The 22,581-nt window shown below is 41.4% G+C and overlaps 1 protein-coding gene across 3 annotated transcripts in view; it reads left to right on the top strand.

Moving 5' to 3' along the window:
- DOCK1 (dedicator of cytokinesis 1) overlaps positions 1-22,581 on the top strand; it is a 551,514-nt gene that overhangs the window by 133,835 nt on the left and 395,098 nt on the right. For all 3 annotated transcript variants that reach the window (XM_033179145.1, XM_033179136.1, XM_033179142.1), the window contains 4 exons: positions 3,178-3,267; positions 3,611-3,711; positions 13,223-13,357; positions 22,392-22,500. In XM_033179145.1, the coding sequence (XP_033035036.1) occupies positions 3,178-3,267; positions 3,611-3,711; positions 13,223-13,357; positions 22,392-22,500 (435 nt within the window). The remainder of the gene's footprint in view (positions 1-3,177; positions 3,268-3,610; positions 3,712-13,222; positions 13,358-22,391; positions 22,501-22,581) is intronic.

The following is a 22,581-nucleotide window of genomic DNA, read 5'->3' as shown; positions in this document are numbered from 1 at the left end:
GAATGAGCTGTATTTCTGATGACCGGTTGCCACAGTTACCTGGAAGAATGTAGAATGATCTTGTCCCATCATTCTCCCCACTTCCCTCATCTCATAGAGTCTCACATTTGATTATTCATCCCTGGATGTGGCCTTTACACCTTTCCCTTCTTCCTGCGCATGCTGGTATCAGGCAAGCCTGGGTGACCTGTCCAGCCCTTACCTACCTTGCCTAACTTTGTGCTTTTTCTCTGCTGGCATGTCTTGACATGCGCCGTGAACCTGGAGAATGGAATTGACTTGAGGCCATGGGGCTCTTAATGGCCAGCCAGGACTTGAGGAATTCCCGCCTGCATGGGGCTCCTTTTGCACTGTTTAGGGATGCTGACAGATTGTGGGTTTGGTTCTGTTTGGTCAAGACGTCCCTTCTGCATATTGATGACTGATAGGAGAGAGATGGCATTGCTTGATAGATTGAGGAAGGTATTTAGCAAAAGATACGCTGTCCCATTAGATGGAAAATGGAAATGGTGACTTTGGTCCCCTTGAACATGGTCTTAGAGAGAGGGTGGGGTGCCAGATGAAGCCCTTTCATGGCCCCCGTGTGAAGGCCCTCTTTCAGGTGCTCGCCCCTGCCCCACTGCAGCTCCACACCCCAATATGTGCAGCTCCATCTCCCTGAGGTTCTGTTTCTGTGCCACTGACCATGTCATGTGTCTGGGTGGGACCAGGTGGTCTACTTCAGGGACTTTGCATGAACTGTGACAAGCCAGGTCCTGTCACCTGGGAGCCTATTGGCAGGGGAACATTCGGCTGTTAGCAGATGGCATCAAGTTTTGACCTTCGCAAAGAATTTACATTCTGAAAATGATGAGAAATGGTACAAAAGTAACAAAGTGGTGCAGATCCAAATAGTTAGGAGTTGATTAAGCCCTTGATATCCAGACCAGCGTGCCTTTTGATCAGGGTGGTTTTGTTTGCCACTGTTTGCATGTGACATTTTCTGGTATAAAGTAGGTGGTGGCTGGCACAGCCAAGCATGGAGAGGATTTTACTCCTTCAAGGGTCTCCGATCTCATGTTGGGCATGCTGGGCGTCCTCTCTCCTGAAGGAGGCGGGCGAGGCTCTTGCTGCTGCTGCGGTTCCATGGCACTCCTTTGCAAGCAGGAGTCTGTGGTTTGCTTCTTTAGTCTTGGGGCTATAGCAGTTTGAGATCCTCTGTGCTGCCCCGAAGGCCCCCTGGGTGTCAGGAAGGGGCTGCACAGTCCAGGAAGAATCTGAACCAAACGCCTGACCCAGCCTTCCCTGTGATGTCCTTGATATGTGATCACCTCACCCATTTATTTTTATTTTTCTTTAAATTACAGTTTCATTGAGATATGATTCACATACCATAAAATTCATCCTTTTACTCAGAAGTTTTTAGTGTCTTCACGGAGTTGTACAACTATTACTATTGTCTAATTTCAGAACACTTTCATTATCCCAAAAGAAACCACATAGCTATTAGTGGTCACTTCCTCCTCTCCCTGTAACCACTAATCTGCTTCCTGTCTCGATGGATTTACCTGTTCTGGATATTTTATGTAAATTGAATCATACGCCCCGTGGCCTTTTGTGTCTGACTTCTCTCACTTAGCATTGTGTCTTCAAGGTATATCAGTGCTGTAGCAACTGTCAGTGCTTCATGGCTTTTTTTTTTTTGAGATGAAGTTTTGCTCTTGTTGGCCAGGCTGGAGTGCAATGGCGCAGTCTCAGGATCTTGGCTCACCACAACCTCCGCCTCTCAGGTTCAAGCGATTCTCCTGGGATTACAGGCATGCACCACCATGCCTGGCTTATTTTGTGTTTTTAGTAGAGATGGGGTTTCTCCATGTTGGTTAGGCTGGTCTCAAACTCCTGACCTCAGGTGAGCCAGCCTCCTCGGCCTCCTAAAGTGCTGAGATTACAGGTGTGAGCCACTGTGCCCGGTCTGCTTCGTGCCTTTTTACGGCCAATAACATTCCATCACATGGATAGACCACAGATTGTCTTTCCATTCATTAGTTGACACACATTTGTATTGATTCTACTTTCTTGGAGATGATGAATAATATTTGTGTACAAGTTATTTTGTGAACATATGTTTCCTTTCTTTTGGAGATATGGCTAGGAATGAAACTGTTGCCTCGTGGTAAATCTGTGTTTAACTTTTTGAGGAATTGTCAAACTGTTTTTCATAGCAATTGCACAATTGTACATTTCGACCTGCAATGTACAAGGGCTCCAATTTCTCTGCGTTCTTGCCCACACTTCTTCTTATTCATCTTTTAAATTGTAGCCCAGATAGTGGGTGTGAAGTGGTATCTCATGATGGTTTCCCTTTGTATATCCCTAATGAGTAATCATGATACATCAGTACTTCATGTTTATGGCCAGTATTTCGTTGTGTGGCATTCTGCCTCTTCTTGACCTTCTCTTGTAATACGGATCATCACTTTGAACACAGTCATCTTCAGGCCATCTTACATTTCCTGCAGGGGAGGATGGGGTGGGACTTGAAGCTGACTTTTAGTGTGACATGCCTTTGAAGTCTCTTCCTAATTACATGTATGATGCTTTGTCCTTCTTTGCGGTAGAATTTATTTGGTAAATTTTAGTCAGCTGTAACTAATTTCAACATTGTTGTTGAATAAAGTAAGCACCTTCTGGTCCCAAAACTGGGATACTGCTGTGTATTCCAGTTTCAGAATCACGATTCTCTTCCATGCCTGGACAGCCTGGTTGGTAGAAGGTTCTTTCTTCCACTCAGCTGGGTCCTGTCCCTGTGTGGCTTCTGCCCATTCACTAGCTGAAGTCCTGTACCCAGTGTGTGGAATGAGTCAGATGCGTCTTCCCAGAGCTGCCATTCAGCGCTTTATCACTGGCCTGATGAAAACCAGGAAGAGGGTTGGAAAGGCCTCCTGGGGGAGGCAGGAGGCCCTCTCCTTGCGTTGACCCTCTCCATTTAACTCTGGTGGCATCATTTCTTTGTTCTGAATTCACTCATCCAAAATCTGTGTCTTGTGCATCTAGTGGCTGTAAAAGATCCCGAATGGCTTTATAGGTGGTGTTGGGGCAAGGTGGGTGTTTGGAGTACTGTGGAGATGACAGTTATTCCAGTGTGTTGGGGGAGTCTGCTGGGTTCACACCGTCAGCTGACCTTCTGTGTCTATGCAGTTTCTTCAGGACACGTTGGACGCCCTCTTCAACATCATGATGGAAAACTCGGAGAGTGAGACTTTTGACACATTAGTCTTTGATGCTCTGGTAAGAGAGCTTTCCTTCTCATGTGCTTGGATAACAGCGTTCTTCCATGCTGCAGCCTTGGAGGCTGGGGGTGGGGGCTTCGTCGCAGTGACCTTGAACGCATTTTCAGTTGTAAATCCAATCAAAGATGGATTGGGGTGGCCGATTTTTTTTTTCTTTTCTTTTTAATTGTAAAACTGTAGTTAGGCAAATGTCATTTCCAGGGTAAGAAGAGGTAAACTAGCCACCAATGTCTATCTGAAAATGTTCTGGTTCATTTCCTAACACAGGGGTGCAAATGGTTCTGATGAAGATTATAAAATGGCTTACATTATGTTACTAATATTACTGATTAATTTGACAGGTATTTATCATTGGACTGATTGCTGATAGAAAATTTCAGCATTTTAATCCTGTTTTGGAAACTTACATTAAGAAACACTTCAGTGCAACATTAGCCTACACGTAAGTTCCTACTTTGTTTTAAAACCAATACCTCCTCTTTTGGTATTTGTGTTATTTAGAGTCTTTTTCATGTGCTTTTGTCTGTGACTGTGTATTTACCCCTGCTCAAAACTCTGAGTTTACTGGGATAATTTTTAGTATTGTTTCCCTCTGAACATACATACCTAAAAACCTTGTTGAAAGAGATATGTGATAAATCATCATCACATTCTGGAATAAATTCTTGTTCTCCCGCATACCTTACATTTATCTTTGAAATCTTCAGTTTATGTTCGATGAAACTGAGCTATGGATGCGGAGTGTCTGACACCGTGGCTTCCCCGCGAGCCTTTGATGAATGGATAAATGCGTGTGTTCCTGTGTTGAGGAGATTGGTTGTTGAGTGTGAATTAGATGCAGTTTTGTACTTTGCAATGTATCTCCTTGCTCTTTAAAGAGCACCTTCCCTTTTCTTTGACAAGCTTCAGCTGTCACTGTCTTGGATTCCTTCTGTCTACCCCTCTGCCCGTCTGTGCCCCAGAGGTCTTGGAAGACACCAGAGGCTGTGCGTGGTGCCTGGGCCAGCTTAGCAGCCTGGTGTTGAAGAGCAGAGCCCTGGGGTCTGGCGTCAGGCTGCCTGGGCTTGATGTGCAGCTCTGTCCCTCACAAGCTCTGCTGGGCAAGTTGCTTAACCTCTCTGAGCCTCAGCCTTCTTGTCTGTAATCAGAGCATGAGTGTAGGCTTGTGTGGAAATTTTAATAAGTTATTACATGTAGAGTGCTTGGACTAATCCCTGGCACTTAAAAAGCACTAAGCAATTATTCGGTTTCATTATTATTAGATTTATTATGGTGAGTTATCGGCTCTTTCATGGTGGAATTTATTGGCATTTATTCAAACTTTTTATTGTGTGAGTTACAGCAAAACATAAAGATTTAAATAGTTTCTTTAAGAACATCCCACTTAGAATCAGTAGAAAGGATTCTCTTTAGTGTGAGTAAATTTAGTTAAAATTCCCTTCTGTGTCATCAACATATTTTGCAAAATACCTGTTTTTCCTCCCCGTGTGCAGTCACGAACTCATGTCAGAGGACTCTGGCCTCCTGAAGCCAGCTGTTAATATACCCCAGTCCTGCGCCTGGATTCTTTGGTGTCTGCCTCGAGTACGTGTTTACTGTAAGGTGGTGGGTGGAGCTCCAGGAACGCTAAGAGCTGTAAGGTCCTCCAGCCTGCGGAACGAGCTGTGACTAGTTCTTTGCACTTGCTTGCTAATAAACGTTTGTTTAAAACATTTTGTTGGCTGAGTGGAGACGCCCGGTGTGTGGGCATGTTGAGGAGTTCCTTACGGACCATGGGGAGGGTGCATTGCAGGGCACTTTTCCTGGCTCTCGTGACCAAAACAAGCGTGTGGGATTTGCAGAAGTGGCCTGCAGACTGCAGCAAACGCAGCACGGCCTCCAGGTGTGCTCATTTCCAAAATTCTGCCTCTTGATTGAAATATGGCCAAACAGCTCTTCTCAGATGAGGCTCCTCGCTTGAATTTCAGAAGATGAGAGCCGTGAATCGGCTTACCACACCGCAGCCACATCTCTTCATTGGCGCCAGCCTTGCCACGCTCTGCTGTTGGGGAAAGAGTGATGCAGCCATTCTCATAGGTGGAGGAAGAAAAATGGAGATTTTGACGAGTTTCCTAATGAGACAAACAAAAAGTACCATTTTTTCTTTATGCTGTGATGTGCCTGAGATAAGAATAGTATCCTCATGGCCGGGCGGAGTGGCTCACGCCTGTAATCCCAGCACTTTGGAAGGCCGAGGCGGGTGGATCCCATGAGGCCAGGAGTTGGAGACCAGTCTGGCCAACATGGCGAAACCCCGTCTCTACTACAGATGCAAAAATTAGCTGGGCACAGTGGCATGTGCCTGTAGTCCCAGCTACTCGGGAGACTGAGGCAGGAGAATGGCTTGAACCCAGAAGGCAGAGGTTGCAGTGAGCTGAGATCGCGCCATTGCACTCCAGCATGGGTGACAAATTCAAGACTCCATCTCAAAAAAAAAAAAAAAAAAAAAAGAATCCTCTCATTCAATCTTTGGAATCTGCTGGAAAAGAAATTTTATTTTGGAAACTAAGTATTGTTAGCATGTTTTGGTAAACTGGCAACCTCAGGTGGTTCCTCAGCAGCCCCATGTCTCCACCTTGAAATTCCAAAGGAGTCAGTGGTGATTCAGACAGCTGTAACCACATCATGGAAGGTCGCCCCTGCATTGGTGATATGCTTGCAGTATTCTCTGGGCCAGGCCAAATTCCAGTACTGAGTATTATGTCAGATTGTCCTTGTCCTCCTCTAGAAGGCTTTGGCAGGTACAGGCTTACTTTAGACTCTTGTCCATGTAGCCTTCTCTCTCCTTTGGTAAATGTTGAGATCTTTAGCCCTTCTTCCCCAAAGAACACCAAGAGAAGGAATGAAAGATTTTGGCAACGGGCAGTCCTCTTCAGCACCCCGAGCCATGTCTGTGGCTCCGCTGCGTGGGTAGTTCATGGATGCTGGAGCCCCACTGGACTGAGCAGCACTGGTCCAAGTGAGAAGGAAAGGAGGCGTCAGCTTTGGGGGCTGCTCCTCCATAAAACCAGCATGGCTGGGTTCCTTTTTGTCCGCCCTGCGGAGCTGCTGCAGGCTCCTCACTGACAACTGATGCTCCATCTGCTCCACCCCTCTAGCCAGTGCCAAGGGGGTTGCTGTTTGTGCAGGTATAGGATGGCCTGGCAGGTTTATTTTTTTTTTATTTTCTTCTTGCTGTCTAATTCCAGGTTAAGATTCATTCGCTGGTTCTAAGTCCTTCTTTTATTTACTTGCTTTCTTTTTGCTGTCTAATTCCAGGTTAAGATACATTTGTTGGTTCTAAGTCCTTCTCTTTGCAAATTATTATTTCTTTTTTTTAACTGGTTTGAAGAATTCCCAAAATGTGTTCTGTGGAATGTTTTATTCCCTGGGATATTAATAGTGGTAATAAGAGGGGTGTGGTCCAGTAAGTTTGGGAAAATTAGTAAAACTGAGTGAAGCAGGCTTCGTGCCAGGGCATTGCATGCTCTCCTGTGCAGTGAGCACCACCCGCAGAGTGGTGGCAAGGTGCGTTTTCCAGCCGATGGAGATGGACACCATGGCAGGAGGATCTGCAGACCTCACCTCTTCAGAACAGCAAGCAGGAGTGTGACTCTGAGAGCATCAGGGCTCCCTACTAGAGCTCTGGCACCTGATCAGTGTTAGAAGTGGCTTCACATCCACTCAGTCTCCCAAAAAGCTTTTCAGGCCATGGGTGGTGGCTCACACCTGTAATCCTTGCACTTTGGGAGGCCGAGGTGGGCGGATCATTTAAGGTCAGGAGTTCGATACCAGCCTGGCCAACATGGTGAAACCCCATCCCTAACCAAAAAGTTAGCCTGGTGTGGTGGTAGATGCCTGTAATCCCAGCTGCTGGGAAGGCTGAGGTAGGGGAATCGCTTGAACCTGGGAGGCAGAGGTTGCAGTGAGCTGAGATCGCGGCACTGCACTCCAACCTGGGCAGAGCGAGACTCCGTCTCAAAAAAAAAAAAAAGCTTTTCATTGTGATGTGTTGGTAAAATAGTTACTCTTAGCTTATCCATAATTGCAGTGCAGGTTGCTCTTCTGAGTGTCTCATTCCATAACCTGAGTGAGCAGTCTGGCCTTTACTGGCTCACAACTGAAACAGACGTGCTGTCAGTACCCCAGCAGATTGCTTTTATGAATATAAAAGTCTTTCATGTGGCTTTTAAAAAGCCTCAGTGAATCTTGTTGAGTGCATAAGATGTTGGTGACTGGAGACAATTGGTTGGTGGACATTCTTCCTGGTGTCTTACTGGCTGTTCGCATGGTGTTAGTTTTTGGAGAGTTGTAGTTCAGCTCAATACATTAAAAAATGAAAGTGTGTTGTTGTTAATTTAGTTGTTCTTTTATTATGTATAAGCTGTTGCTTGAGGGTCATCCTTATGAACAAGGATTATTATTTGATGAGCTAGTAATGGTTGAAAGTGTAGAAGTACGAATGGAATTAAAAATGGCATATCCTCACTATAGCCTCTATCATTTAAAAATAACACATGCTCAACGAAAAAAAAAAAAAAAAAAAAACTAAAGAAATCTCACATTACCCAAATGTTATAGTGCAGACGGTAAAAGTTCTCTGTATATAATGCTACACATTGGAGATATCTGCTGTGCCAGCATTTATTTCCTGTGTTTATATTAACATTGTTATTAAGATTATGACTAGTTGCATATTTTACAAAACAGCATTGTTATTTTTGCTTACTTAAAATTTAAAAACTTCTAAAAATTGTCATAATTTGCATACAACAAACTGCTCATTTCATTTGATTTGGACAGTTTTTGTATAACTTTGGAACCACTGCCCAAAACAAGACATAAAACATTGCCATTCCCCAGGAACATCCCTGTTGGCCAATCTGAGCCCATCCACTCCCAGACAAGCAACCACTCTCTGGTTTCTGTCAGCAATGTGTTTTGCCTGTTCTTAAACTTCACACCAGTGGGGTCATGTGCTCTTTTGGGTTTGGCGTCTTCCCTTCCACTTAATTCTCTTGAGATTCACCCATGTTGCTTTGTGTATCATTAAATATTTGATTTTGCTTCTCTATTTCTGAGCAGTATTTTGTATGAATATTTCATGATTTGTTTAGCCATGTTCTTGTTGATGGCTACATGAAGTGTTTCTAGTTTTTGGCTATTCCGAGTAAGGCTCCTGTGAATATTCTTGTCCAAGTCTTTGGTGAAGTTTGTTTTCGTTTCCCTTGGATAAGCACCTGGGGGTAGAATTGCCAGGCTAAAGGATACGTGTATAGTTTTCTTTGTAAGATATTGCCGGACAGTTCTCCAAAAGGATTGTACCATTTTGCATTCCCACCAGTAATCTGTGAATATTTGCTCTGTATCCTCATCAACATTTAGTATTGTCTGACTTTGTAGCTATTGTACTGGGGGCAAAATTTGATCTCTTGGTGATTTTATTTTGCAGTTACTGGATGACTAATGATACTGAGTACTTGTTTATTTTTTTGATTTGCCATTTGTGAAATGTCTGTTCAAATCTCTTTTTCATTTTATATTTTGTTGTCTATTATTGATGTGTATGGTATCTGTGTGTATGTGTTTGTGTGTTTATTCACATCAATATACATTTTTTTGTGTGTCAAACACAATTTTTGAACATTTTCTTCCTGCCTCTGTTTATCCCTTTTCTTAATGGTGTCTTTCGGTGAGCAGAAAGTTTTAATTTTGTTGAAGCCTAAATCATCATTTAAAAAAACAGAGATTTTGATTTTGTGGCTAAACAATCTTTGCCTAGCTAAAGGCCTTAACAATGCCTGCAGTATCTGATGTCACAGTACTAGTCTCACGGCTATTTAAATAAAATTAAACATTTACGTCCACAGTTGTGCCAGGTGTATTTCAAGTGCCCAGTTGCCACATGTGCTGAGCCAGGTTGGACAACTCAGAAACAGGCTTCCGTCACCGCAGAAAGTTCTGTTGGGCACCACTGTTTCAGAAGCTTTGTGCTTTTGACAGAATTCAACATCTGTTTATGATAAAATCTCTTGGCAAAGTAGGAGTGGATGGGAAATTCCTTGATCTGATAAAGCTCATCTAAGAAAAGTCATAGCTAACCTTATACATAATGCTGGAACATGGAAAGCTTTTCCTGTAAGTTCAGGAACAGATGCAGATGTCTCTTCTTGCCATATCTGTTTATTATTGCACTGGGATTAGTAAAGCAAGAAGAAATAATTGCAGGTATAACAATTGGAAAGAAAAACTGTATTTTCACAGTGTGATTTGTATGTAAAAAACTCTCCTGAATCTATTTTATAATTTATTTGAAAATAAAACAAACATAAAAGGAAACTTCAGTTGTCTCTGTACACATAATTGAGAGAGGGAATTAAAAGCACACAGAATTACAGTATGGTACAGTACAGAACAGTTTCTGGTGTTATCAAAAAGTCATAGGCCGGGTGTGGTGGCTCGTGCCTGTAATCCCAGCACTTTGGAAGGGAGGCTGAGGTGGGTGAATCAGTTGAGTTCAGGAGTTTGAGACCAGCCCGACCAACATGGTGAAACCCCATCTCTACTAAAAATACAAAAGTTAGGCAAGCGTGGTGGTGGGCAGCTGTAATCCCAGCTACTCGGGAGGCTGAGGCAGGAGAATCTCTTGACCCTGGGAAGGAGAGGTTGCAGTGAGCCAAGATTGCGCTTCTGCACAGAGCCTGAGTGACAGAGTGAAACTCTGTCTCAAAAATAAATAATAAATAAATAAAAATAATGAGGAATGAAGTTACTGATAGATGACTGAAAATTGCAAAATTTGCTAAGAGAAATGTAAAAAGAGGTAAATAATTGGATAATATATACCATGGTCATGTATGGAAAAATAAAATACTGCTTGAAGTTTATTTCAAATTATAGTTTGAACACAGTCTCAATGAAAATTCTATATGCTTTTGTGAAAAAAATGGACTAGCTAATTTGAAAATTTGTATTTCAAAAAGTCTGAAATGCTGAAATAATATTTTAGAAGATCAAAATTTCAAGATTTAAACATCAGTAACCAAGATAGTATGGTATTGGCATAAGGACAGACAAAAAGATCAGTGGGAGAAAATATAAAATACAGAACAGATTCACAACAGACCTTTGATTTTGTAACTGCTGTTTTCTTTTAACGGCATGATGACAAAACTGGCCTTTTTTTTACTATAGCGATGAAGGAGTTCTCACTTTGTGTATTGAACTGCTGTGCAGTATTTCATTGCAGGGATGTATCACCAATTATTGAACTGGCTCTCAAAGGTTGGGCATTTGCATTGTTTATGTATTTTTACTAGTCAGATCATGCAACAGTGAACATCATTTGATTCATTTGTAATCGTTTCTGTAGGACAGTTACTAGAGTTGGAATTCCTGCTGTCAAAGGATTTTAATAACCTTAATTATAATAGACATTTCCAACAGATATTATAATATGTATTTCCACTTTACCCTCTAAAACGTTTTATGCCTGGCTGGGTGCAGTGGCTCATGCCTGTAATTCCAGCACTTGGGGAGGCTGAGGTGGGTGGATCACAAGGTCAGGAGTTCGAGACCAGCCTGGCCAATGTGGTGAAACCCCGTCTCTACTAGAAAAACAAAAATTAGCTGGGCGTGGTGGCACGTGCCTGTAGTCCCAGCTGCTCAGGAGGCTGAGGCAGGAGAATCACTTGAACCTGGGAGGTGGAGTTTGCAGTGAGCTGAGATCATGCCACTGCACTCCAGCCTGGGCAACAGAGCAAGACTCTGTCTCAACAACAACAAAACATTTTATGCCCATTTATCCAACAGCAGTGTTATGATACCCCAAAGTTTGTACTAGGCAGAAATTTATATTAATTTTCATGTATTTATTAGTGAAGTTGATTAATTTCATACATTTGTAGATTTTTAAAAACCTTCTAAACTTCTCACATTCCCTAAAACTTTGAGTAGATCTATTATCATTTGAACTTTCTGGTTATTTGAATTATAGTAAAGTAAAAATAGTTTATTGATTCATTTCCCTTCATCTTTAGCAAGGAATTAAAAAAACCTATCTATGAATTAAACACTGAAAAAATATATATGTATTTTTTATTGTACTTTCAGTTCTAGGGTACATGTGCACAACGTGCAGGTCTGTTACATATGTATACATGTGTCATGTTGGTGTGCTGCACCCATTAACTTGTCATTTACATTAGGTATATCTCCTAATGCTATCCCTCCTGCCTCCCCCCTCCCCCCCACCCCACGACAGGCCCTGGTGAAAACACTGAAAATATTTCTGAAGCCATGAATTAACATTAAGCTTCTAATATATAGTTTATTTATACCAACTGTCTATAATTGCTTTTGTAGTAGGATGAAAAATTTATAAATTTTAGTCAATTTTTGTGTATTCTAAAGTATGTAAAGTTTTTTTATCATGGAAAAGGTTTTAAATGTTTTCATATTAGGATGTTACTTGGTTTTAGATCCCAATTTATAAATAAATAGACTAAGAGTGTAGTAGTCATTATGTTTTTAAAACTAAATGTTTTTGGGAATCTTATTAGGAAATGTAAAAAATATTTTAAAATCTTCATGTGTCTATTGATAGTATTCTTACTATTCTTATATATTGTTTATACTGTTTTCTATAAGGATTTTTACAATGTTTATTAAAAATTTAAAACTGCTTCCTATTTGAAAAACTTTGTAAAATTTTAATTTTCAGTGTAAGAACTCTAGATTTAGAATATCAACTAACATGAATAAAGGTGTCTGAGATGCTCTCCAATAACAAATACTACTTCATACCTTTAAAAAACATGTTGTAAAATACACATAACATAAAATTCACCTAATCATTGTATTTTATTATTTTTTGAGACAAGGTTTCACTGTTGGCGCCCAGGCTGGAGTGCAGTAGTGCAATCTTGGCTCACGGCAACCTCTGCCTCCTGGACTCAAGTGATCCTCCTGCCTCAGCCTCTTGAGTAGCTAGGACTACAGCCATATGCCACCCTACCTGGCTAATTTTTGTATTTTTTCTAGAGGCGGGGTTTCACTATGTTGGCCAGGCTGGTCTCAAATTCCTGAGTTGAAGTGATTCTCAGGCCTTGGCCTCCCAAAGTGCTGGGATTCCAGGTGTGAGCAATGGCACCTGGCCCCTACCTAACAGTTTTAAAGTGCAGTGTTGAGAAAATCATCACCACTATCTATCAGAGAATATTTTTGGTGTCATGCCTTTTTAAAAACATTTTTTGTGTCTCGGTTTGGCTGTAATGAAAATCTCTTCGATTTTATTGTTTAACCTTCGGGAAGCTAGTGTTTAATGGATGGTTTCCTCATCCATTAAATAGGATAATACCGCCTCATAGTGTTGCTGTAGAGGCTAAATTAGATAACGCATTTCACCTGCTTAGAACAACGTCTACACTTAGAAAGTGCTTATTCAATGCTCAGCCTTTGGGCTCAGAGAGCGATTTTATCAGGCACATTTACTGATTAGGAAACGTTTTACAGGCCAGGCGTGGTGGCTCACGCCTATAATCCTAGCACTTTGGGATTGCCTGAGCTCAGAAATTCGAGACCAGCCTCGGCAAACGGTGATATCCATCTCTACTAAAATACAAAAAATTAGCTGGGCGAGGGGGTGTGCGCCTGTAATCCCAGCTACTTGGGAGGCTGAGGCAGGAGAATCGCGTGAACCCAGAAGGCAGAGGTTGCAGTGAGCCTAGATTGTGCCATTGCACTGCAGCCTGGGTGACAGGGTGAGACTGTCTCAAAAAAAAAAAAAAAAAAAAAGAAAAAACGTTTTACAGATATTCATATACTGATAGATGGAAACCAAATAAAAGTAACCTACTTGTGTATTTCCTTAGCAGTTAAGATTTGAGATACTGTCCTTTCCTGAGCTTATTTGTGCATGTTTGCATTGTGAATAGGAAGCTGACAAAAGTGTTGAAGAACTATGTGGACGGTGCTGAAAAGCCGGGAGTAAACGAGCAGCTGTACAAAGCCATGAAAGCGCTAGAGTCCATCTTCAAGTTCATCGTGCGCTCCAGAATCCTGTTCAATCAGTGCGTACCTGTCCCTTGCACGGCCTCTCAGAGGACTGGCAGGAGATCCTTCACTTCTTTCTTTCCCCTTCTCTCGGCCCCTTATTCTTTCCTTTCTTCTTCTCCTCTTTTTCCCCTTGCTTTCTAGGCTGAGAGAGCACTACTCGATAGGCATCCTGGGGTGGGCTGCGCACTCTTTCCTTACCCTCCCGGGTCCCTGCTGGTGCTGAAGCGAGAGCCCTGTTCCTGATCTGAGATGTGTGCCAGTGAGTCTCAGCCTTGGCTCCTGAAAGCATTCGCGATGGCACAGGTGCAGTCCTGGGCATCTACCGAGGGCTCCGAAGCCCTTTTCAGAATATCTTTATGTGGCACAAAGCCCCAAAAGAACAACAACAACAAAATAGGTTGGGCGCGGTGGCTCATGCCTGTAATCCCAGCACTTTGGGAGGCCGAGGTGGGCGGATCACGAGGTCAGGAGATCGAGACCATCCTGGCCAACATGGTGAAACCCCGTCTCTACTAAAAAATATAAAAAAATTAGCGGGGCCTGGTGGCGGGCGCCTGTAGTCCCAGCTACTCGGGAGGCTGAGGCAGGAGAATGGCGTGAACCTGGGAGGCGGAGCTTGTGGTGAGCCGAGATCGCACCACTGCACTCCAGCCTGGGCGGCAGAGCGAGACTCTGTTTCAAAAACAAAATAAATAAATAAAAACAAAACAACAATGAAAAGGCAAAACCAAGTAAAATTGCCTCACTTGGATAAACTCTGGGCTTTCCTTCTCCTCTTTTCCTCAGTAGAGTGATGTTTCATTTCGGAGAAGTCTTCCCACACAGGGTATTTCCGTGAGGAAGGATACTCAAGTGCTGTAGCCTAGTGACATTTTTCATACACTGTGTGGGTGTACTTATGAGTGATTTTTGAGCTTTAAAGTAAATCGAAGGGTTAAAGGGGAACAAGAAGAATATAAATGTATTTATTACCATTGAACTGTATACTTAAAAATGGTAAAGATGGTGAATTATATCTATGTATATTTTACCTCAATAAAATAAATTGGGATATTTGTGACTTGATTATTTTATAGAGAGCCTTAATATTGTATAGATACAGATGCAGGTTAAGAGCTGTGCTAAAATGAGGACTTTCTAAGTTGGCCCACGCCTCTTCACTGTATGTTTCAAAGGGTGTGAGAAGCAAGTGTATTGAGGGTATGGTGTGCAATTTCACTCCCTCTGCTTGGTTTTTTGGGGGATGGCTATTTTGTGGGTGACCTGCCATGAGTGAGGTCGATGGATGTTGATGGTCCTACGTTGTTATTGTTCTTGTTGTGAGTTCCACACACAGATGGGGGTCATTAACCTGTGTCCCTCTGAATTAGCAAATGCATTTGCCTTTGAAAAGCGTGGTGCCCTTGTAACCTATAAGCGAAAATCAGGGATTGTAAGTGTGGGCCCACATCAGTGCCTTCCCGTTTCCTCCTCATTGCGTTTTCGTTTGTCTGAAGCAGTCGTGTCCAGAAGGACCCAGGAGAAGGGGAAAGAATTCACAATCTAACCATTTGTCTACCATGTTAGAAATTAGGACAGAGCAACAAGTGATTGACTGTGTGTTGACCTATCGAAGTCATAAACAGGGTGGTAACCACCAGTGATGTGGGACTGGAGTGTGTTTGTGTGCACTCTGGGGTGCCCATGGTTAAAACCACAATCCTCGTGCTGCCATTTTTGCATACAAAGAGGGCATGTTTGAGGGCATCATGGTGTTATCCTTGACTTAGATATTAAAGGTACACCCTTTTATTTTGCTTGTTATGGATATGCATGACCTTTGGTGTGGATTGAAGCTTTCCCTCAAGGGTCTAAGTTGTCATTTATTTGCTCATTGTCAGGGTGAAACACAGCATGGTAAGCTGGGTTATGTTTTCTTGTATTTTAATTATGTTTCAGTACAGTTAATTCTATTTCAGTGAAGTTAATTCTATGAAAATGAACTTCCTGGCCCCCTCTGCCTTGCTCTTATGTTTTCCCCACTGATTTTAAATCTCTGATGACACTAAACCCAAATCAGTACTAGGATGGGAGGATGAACTTGAAAGAAGATGTTACAGATTTTGTCGTGTTTTGTTTGAAAAATGTTAATCTTATGCAGTTTGTGATCAGTATGACATTGACTCAGGCATTTGATGATCTGCATATTCTCACCAGATAACACTGATGACTTTCCCTTTCATTCAGAGGTTTGTAATTCAAACGATCGTGCATTGATAATCATGGTGTTTCTACTATCGCAATAAACGCTATAATGCTGCTTTAGAAAAGATTGAGTTACCCAGGTTGACCAGTAGCAAATTATTTCTCTGCCTCTTTCTTTAATCTCCTTCAATTTCAAACTACAAATGGCACAAAATCTTAGATTCATGGTCCATAATTTTTTTTTGTTTGATGTCTAATAGTGCTTAGGAATATGATTGGCTGCATGTAATAGAAAAACCTCATTTATGTGACTTAACCATATGAGGTTCCCTTTTTTTTTTTTAGTCACATAACGTGCAGCCTGGAGGAAGTGTTCCGAGTTCATGCACTTGCATGAGGACTCAGTGTCTTCATGTCCTTGGCTCCTTTGATCTCTCTGCCCCACCATCCTTAGTGGGGTCTCTTTATCTCCTAATCCTAAGATGGCTCCTGTCCGTCCCAGCGTCAGCTCTGCGTTCCAAGTGGAGGAGAGGGGAAGGCACAGGGGAGACAGCTGTGCCAACTATTCTCCTTCGAAAGAGCTTCCCCCATCCCTAGAAAGTATGGTGTGCTTTCATCTTATTGGCCAGAACCATGTCACATGACCACCCTACCCGCAAGGAAGCTGGAAATGATTTTTAGATGGACTGATTGATGCTTTCTACAAAACCAGAATGATTTTAGTAAAGGAGTTAGGGAGAAATAGATAATGGATGGGCAGTTAACATTCTCTTCTTCATACCTTCAACCCAGAAGGTCTATTCTCTGAGAGCTTCCCTAACTCATTCTGGGTTACTAAATCTTACTTAACTAGGCTTTGCAGAGCCTTTCTTCTCCATTAGTTTGGGAGTCAATCTCTGAGACTTCTGTCAATAGTATCTCTTTGGCTTTAAGTATCTCTTTAGGCCCTAAGTGATCCACTGGCATGGTTTAGTCCTACTAGGCTACATAGAAACTGACTGAAGTACTCAGCTGCCCCTTGTGTTTGGGACAGGAAGTGTTCAGTGCTAAAGTCCTCTGAATGCCTGCATTCTGGTGCTCAGCAGCATGGCACAGACCATGATCCCTCTGCCTGCCTTTGTCCTGGTGTGGACCCAGCAGGAGCCAGGCATGGTCCACAAACTGAGTTTCTCTGCTGGGGTAACTTGTTTGTTAGAAGAGTTGAGACTGTCGAGGACACAAAGTGGTCACAAGACAAGTCGTAGCAATTGTTACAACTCAGTGAGGTGCCCTAAGCCTCTGAGGCCATTGTCTGGGCATTCCTGACTTGAGCTGACCAAGTACTGCAGTGATTCTGGAGATCCTGACGATGCTGCTACTGCTCCTGGTCATGATGATGATGGTGATTTGAGACAGGACCTCCCCCTGTCACTCAGGGTGGAGTACTGTGATGCAGTCATAGGTCACTGCAGCCTCAAACCCTTGGGCTCAAGCCATCCTCCTGCCTTAGTCTCCCAAGTAATCAGGACTGCAGGCAGGTGCCAGCACACCTGGCGAATTTTTTGTAGGACATGGTCTCACTGTGTGCACAGGCTGGTCTCAAACTCCTGGCCTGAAGCGATCCTCCTGCTGTGGCCTCCCAGAGTGCTGGGATTCCAGGCATGAGCCCCTGTACCCCACTGATTCTGGGGATTTTGATACTCGTGTTCCTTCTCTCCCTCCCTTTTTCTCCCTTCTTCCCTAGCTTCTTCCTGCTCTCCTTTCTTTGTTCTTTCCTCTCTCCATCCCTCCTTTTTTCTCTCCTTTGTCCCTTCCTTCCTTCCACGAATACTTAATGAGCATTTGAGCCCCAAGTGTATCCCAGACTTTCATAGTTTGACTTTATTATTTTTTCTCTGAACGTTTCCTTAATGTGGATCCTGGCTGCCTACCCTGATTCCGGAGGGGAGAGAAGGACATAACGTTCTTTGAGACGTAGAGCACCTAGCTGCGTTGTGCAGAGGCAACAAATACTTAAATTTAAATCTGTATTCTGAAATGGCTGAGAAGATATTTCATAGGTTTTATGAGAGGAAAAAACTCGTGCCCTTAGAACATTGGATGGTAAGGCAGAAGTCTTCTAGTAATCCCTCCCCTTCTGTCCTCCCCACCCCAGCTCCCCATCATCCCACCACAGCATGTCAGTTGTTACTTCATCTGTGCTATCACAGGTCTGAATTGTAGATGAAATCGTTTTCCTAGCTTGTATAGGCTACTTAAAGGAAAAAGAGCCCCGCGTCCCACGCAGATGTCTAGGATGTTTGATCCGTGACAGTCTCCAAGCGTGTCTCCTGTGTGGTGCTGTCAGAGGTGGGGAAGAAAACAAATGAGAACTCTCATCTTCCTACCTCCAGCATGTGTATTATTACCTTGAGAGAAAAACAATTGTGCTCACAGCTGGAATTCATGAATGTGTTTTCCTTTTTGCAGTTGGGATAAACTTTTGAGATCTTATTTTTCTTTTGCTTTCAAAATGGTCTGCTGTGTTTTCCCATAATGCAGTAGCTTTGTTAAATTCCAGGATAATTGACTGTAATTATTCTTCCAAAGAACAAAGAGGTGAAACTTTGGAGATGAAGATACTGAAGCTTATATTGTTAACTTACTATCTTTCTTGCTATGCAGTCTCATATTTTTGGTTTTGTTTAGAAAGCTCATTTTGTTTTGAATTGAGAACAACAGTTTAAAAGCTACGGCCAAAGACATTTGATTCCTGGGGAACCCACGGAAAGATTCCTGACAGCCGGGGCCACTTCTCCACGGGTGTTTGTTTGTCTGTGTTTTCTGTGTGGGCGGATCGCATTAACTAGAAAGCCAGAAAACAGATATCCTGCATCAGACCTTCAGAATCAAATTACTAAATCTAGTTATTGCCTGCCTCCTCTTCTGGGTTTCCTGCGCTTTGTAGAGTTTTTGCCTGTCATCTGGTGTTAGCTTTATAAATAATTAGTTATTGATCATGAATAAGTTGTACAGACCTTTTTGCTCTCATTCCCTGGGTCACAAAATAGAATGTAGTTAATAGACAAAGATCCTGTCATTCCTTGTTAATGAATACTTATTTAAGTAGAGCAAGGAATGAGCAGATCTTATTCATCTGTTTATTGATATGTTTCTGAGTTGTTTTTTCTCAGTTTTTTATCCACCTTAGGGTAGATCAAAAAAGTGGCTCTCCCTGGTTTATCTGGGAAAATGAAAAGGGAAGATTCTAGAGACTTTCACAGTGATCTTTTGTTACAGAAAGATGCTTCAAAAGGATCACTGCAAAATGCTATGTTCTAAACATGTTGGTACAAGTTAAACTTCTACATTTTTATTCGTGAGAAGTTCTGTAGAATTTTAAAAATATTAAAGATTCATTAATCATGCTTTATAGATTTTGAAGCTGTGTTATTGGGGGCATACAGATTTAAAATTGTGATGTCTTTCTTGTGGATTTATTCTTTAATCAATATGAAAAGTTTCTCTTAATCTTTTGGCTAGTATTTGCATGGAATACCTATTTCCATTCTTTTATTTTGGTGCTTTCTGTGTCTTTATACTTATGATATGCTGCTTATTAGCAACATATAGTTGTATTTTTCTTTAATCCAGTCTGACAGTCTTCCTAATGGAGCATTTCATCCATTGATATGTAGTATAATTAAGTAATATGTTAGATTTATATATATTATTTTTACATTAATTTTCCCTTCCCCATCTGTGTTATTTTCCCCTTTTACTCCTTTTTTGCCTTCTTTTATACCAGTTACACTTTTTTTAATCATCCCATTTTCTGATTTCTTAACATATTATTTGAATATTCTTTTACTATTATTTTTAACAATTATCCTAGAGATGGTAACATGCATGTTGGACTTGTTTTAGAGTATTTCAAATGATTACTCTTACCAATCCACTGATAATGCTAGATATGGCCAGAAAAATAGCACACTAGAATTGCCATTTTCTTCTCTTCTGTTTATATTATTACTGTATTTCAATTCTACGTATTTTATATTTCATAAGACATTACTGTTATTTTATACAGTTAGTATTCATTTGATGTGTTTTATGTTTGTAATTGTTTTTCATCCTTCAATTTCACATTTCCTTTGGGATCATTTTCTTTCTGTAACTCCCTTGTATTATATCTTTTAGTATTGCCCAGCTATGGGGCTCTGTTTGTATGAAAATGATTTATTTCATCTTTGTGTTTGAAAGATATTTTCACTCACTATAGCATTCTAGATTGGAAGCTATTTTCTTCTTCCATATGTTATTCTATTCTGTTTTGGTTTTCTTCATTTATAGTAAGTCATTAGCTTTCAGACTTATGGATACATCTTTGAATTTAAATGGTATCGTTTTCTTTCTTGCTGCTTTTAGTTTGTCTCCTTTTCTGTGGTTATTGACAGCCTTACTATGGGTTGCATAGGATTGTTTTTGCTTTTAATTTATCCTGCATTGCATTTTTGAATTTTTTGATTGATATCTTTGATCAGTTTTGGAAGATTGGTGGCCATTGTCTGTTCTAATGTTACTTTTGTCCTATTATCTTCCTCCTTTTCTCTTGGCACTTGAATTACATGTATGTGAGATCTCCTCCATATGCCTGCACGTCTCTAGCCCTCTTTTCTGTGTTCTCTTCCTCGGTACTTCTGTTTAGTTATTTTCTGTGGATTGTCTTCCATTTTACTAATTCTGTCTCTTGCTGTGTCTACTCTCTATTTTGTTCATCCATATAATAAATTTTTAATTTTAGAGATTATATTTTGTAGTTTTAGAATTTCCATTTGATTATTTTTAAATAGATTCATTTCTCTACTAAAAGTTTTCTCTTACCTTCTATTTGTCATATTTTTATCTTATTTTCCCTGTTCTCAAATATGATGATTATAGTTGTTTTGATGTTCTAGGAAACCGTAATATCTAGATTATCTGCGGGATTGTTTCTGCTGTCTTTTTCCTCTTTCACTTGGACTGTGGTCTGGTTTTCTGCTAAGGTTAATAATTTTTGTTTGAAGTCAAGACCTTTTGTATGTAAAACTGTAGAAACTTCAGATGATGTGATCTTTTTCCAGAGATAATTCATCCTGCCTTCTTGTAGACAAAGTGGGGCTGACCATCGTATTTTAGTCAGAGACTGCTTAGTTTCAAGGCTACATTGTACCCTTAGTATGCCTCTGTCTCCATTTACTATGCCTCTGGCTTTCTAGGATCCTTTCATGTGAGAGTCAGCTCTGTTACCTGGGGACTCTCTCCCTGGCTTTTTCCAAACTCTAGTCATTCTCTCTGATGACTGATACAAATTCCACTTTGCTTTACAGAGGTTTTCATTTTGGTTTTTAGTCTTCTACCCCATACAGTTCTAGGAATTACAGATGTCCTGAGGGGAAACATGATTGCAGCTTGATGCCTCCCCGAGGGTTGCACTGGTCTACCAGGTGTTCTCCATGTCACCAGCAAGCGAAGTTCATGACTCACATCATTTTAATTGTTTGGTACATCTCTTAAGCAAATGCCATTTGAAAACCCTTATTTACAGAACAGATCCACTAGGTTGCAATTTCCCATTTTACACAGAATTGATTGCTTTACAGTGGAATCCATTTAAATATCAGACTACCTCTAGGGTAATTACTTATCACTTAGTTTACAAAACTTTCCACTGTACACAAGTTTTCAGGTATCGTATATTTTTAATTAGGCAGCAAACTAGTATTAATAAACTCTGTATTAATAAAACATCTGAGTCACAGTATTTTAAAATGCAAATGTGTTGCTTTTTAGTAACACAACAACTCGAAGTAACTGCTAATAAATAATTTACAGATGAGACTTATTTTCAATTAGTAACATATATTAGCATACATGTAACCAATGCACAACTTCCTTATTACCTATTTATTGAATATGTCCCACCTCTTGAATACTTTTCAGTTACCACTGATGTTGAAATGAATACATTTGTATAGCACTGTTACTCTGAAATAAAAAGTAAAGCAACTCTTGTAATATCGTTTTAAAGGATTAGAAGATCCTGGTAAATTGAGTGTGGTGTTGATTTTCAATTTGTGACATAATGGGTTTAAAAACACTGGTAGTGGCCGCCTGGCGGCTCACACCTGTAATCCCAGCACTTTGGGAGACTAAGGCGAGTTCACACCTGTAATCCCAGCACTTTGGGAGACCGAGGCGAGTGGGTCACCTGAGGGCAGGAGTTCAAGACCAGCCTGGCCAACATGGTAAAACTTTGTCCCTACTAAAATACAAAAGTTAGCTGGGCATGGTGGCGGGCACCTCTAATCCCACCTACTTGGGAGGTTGAGGCAGGAGAATTGCTTGAACCCAGGAGGCAAAGATTGCAGTGAGCCGAGATTGTGCCATCACACTCCAGCCTGGGTGACAAGAGCAAGACTTCGTCACAAAAATAAGTAAATAAATAAAAATAAAAACACTGGTAGAAAACTCAACAGCATCTTAATAGTGTTAATTTTTGTGGGGTAGAAATAAAGCTGAATTTCCCCATCCTCTTTCCCTCCTTCTCTTCCTCGGCCCTTTCCTCCCTCCCTTTCTGTATATTTTCTGTGTTTTTCAGATTTATAAGATGTAGTATGTTACAATGAAAAGGCAGTGAGTGGTAGCATTAAGAGTCAGCCTCTGTATGTGGAGGCACGCCACCTTGGCTGAGTGGTCTGCATGAGTCTCGCTGCCCAGTCACCTTCCTTGCTTCCTGAATGTTGAGGATGTGGTCTCTCATTCTAACTTGTCACCCAAGTGATTCCCTTCATGGCTATAGACAGGGATTCAAAAAATATTGAGGTGTTTCTGCCAGGCCCACACAGTTTGTGTGTTTCTTTGCAGACTGTATGAAAACAAGGGAGAGGCCGACTTTGTGGAATCTTTGCTGCAGCTCTTCAGGTCCATCAATGACATGATGAGCAGCATGTCCGACCAGACCGTCCGGGTGAAGGTGAGTGCCGGCCACTGCCAAGGCAGACTTCTCTTTCTTTTCTTCTTTCGTTGTCGTTTTTGGAGGTAGGTATTTTGATTA

Source organism: Trachypithecus francoisi, unplaced genomic scaffold (genome assembly GCF_009764315.1).
Source record: "Trachypithecus francoisi isolate TF-2019V2 unplaced genomic scaffold, Tfra_2.0 Contig01579, whole genome shotgun sequence".
Classification (NCBI taxonomy): Eukaryota; Metazoa; Chordata; class Mammalia; order Primates; family Cercopithecidae; genus Trachypithecus; species Trachypithecus francoisi.
Note: the sequence above shows the minus strand (reverse complement) of the source record. Positions and strands in the feature narration are given on the sequence as shown.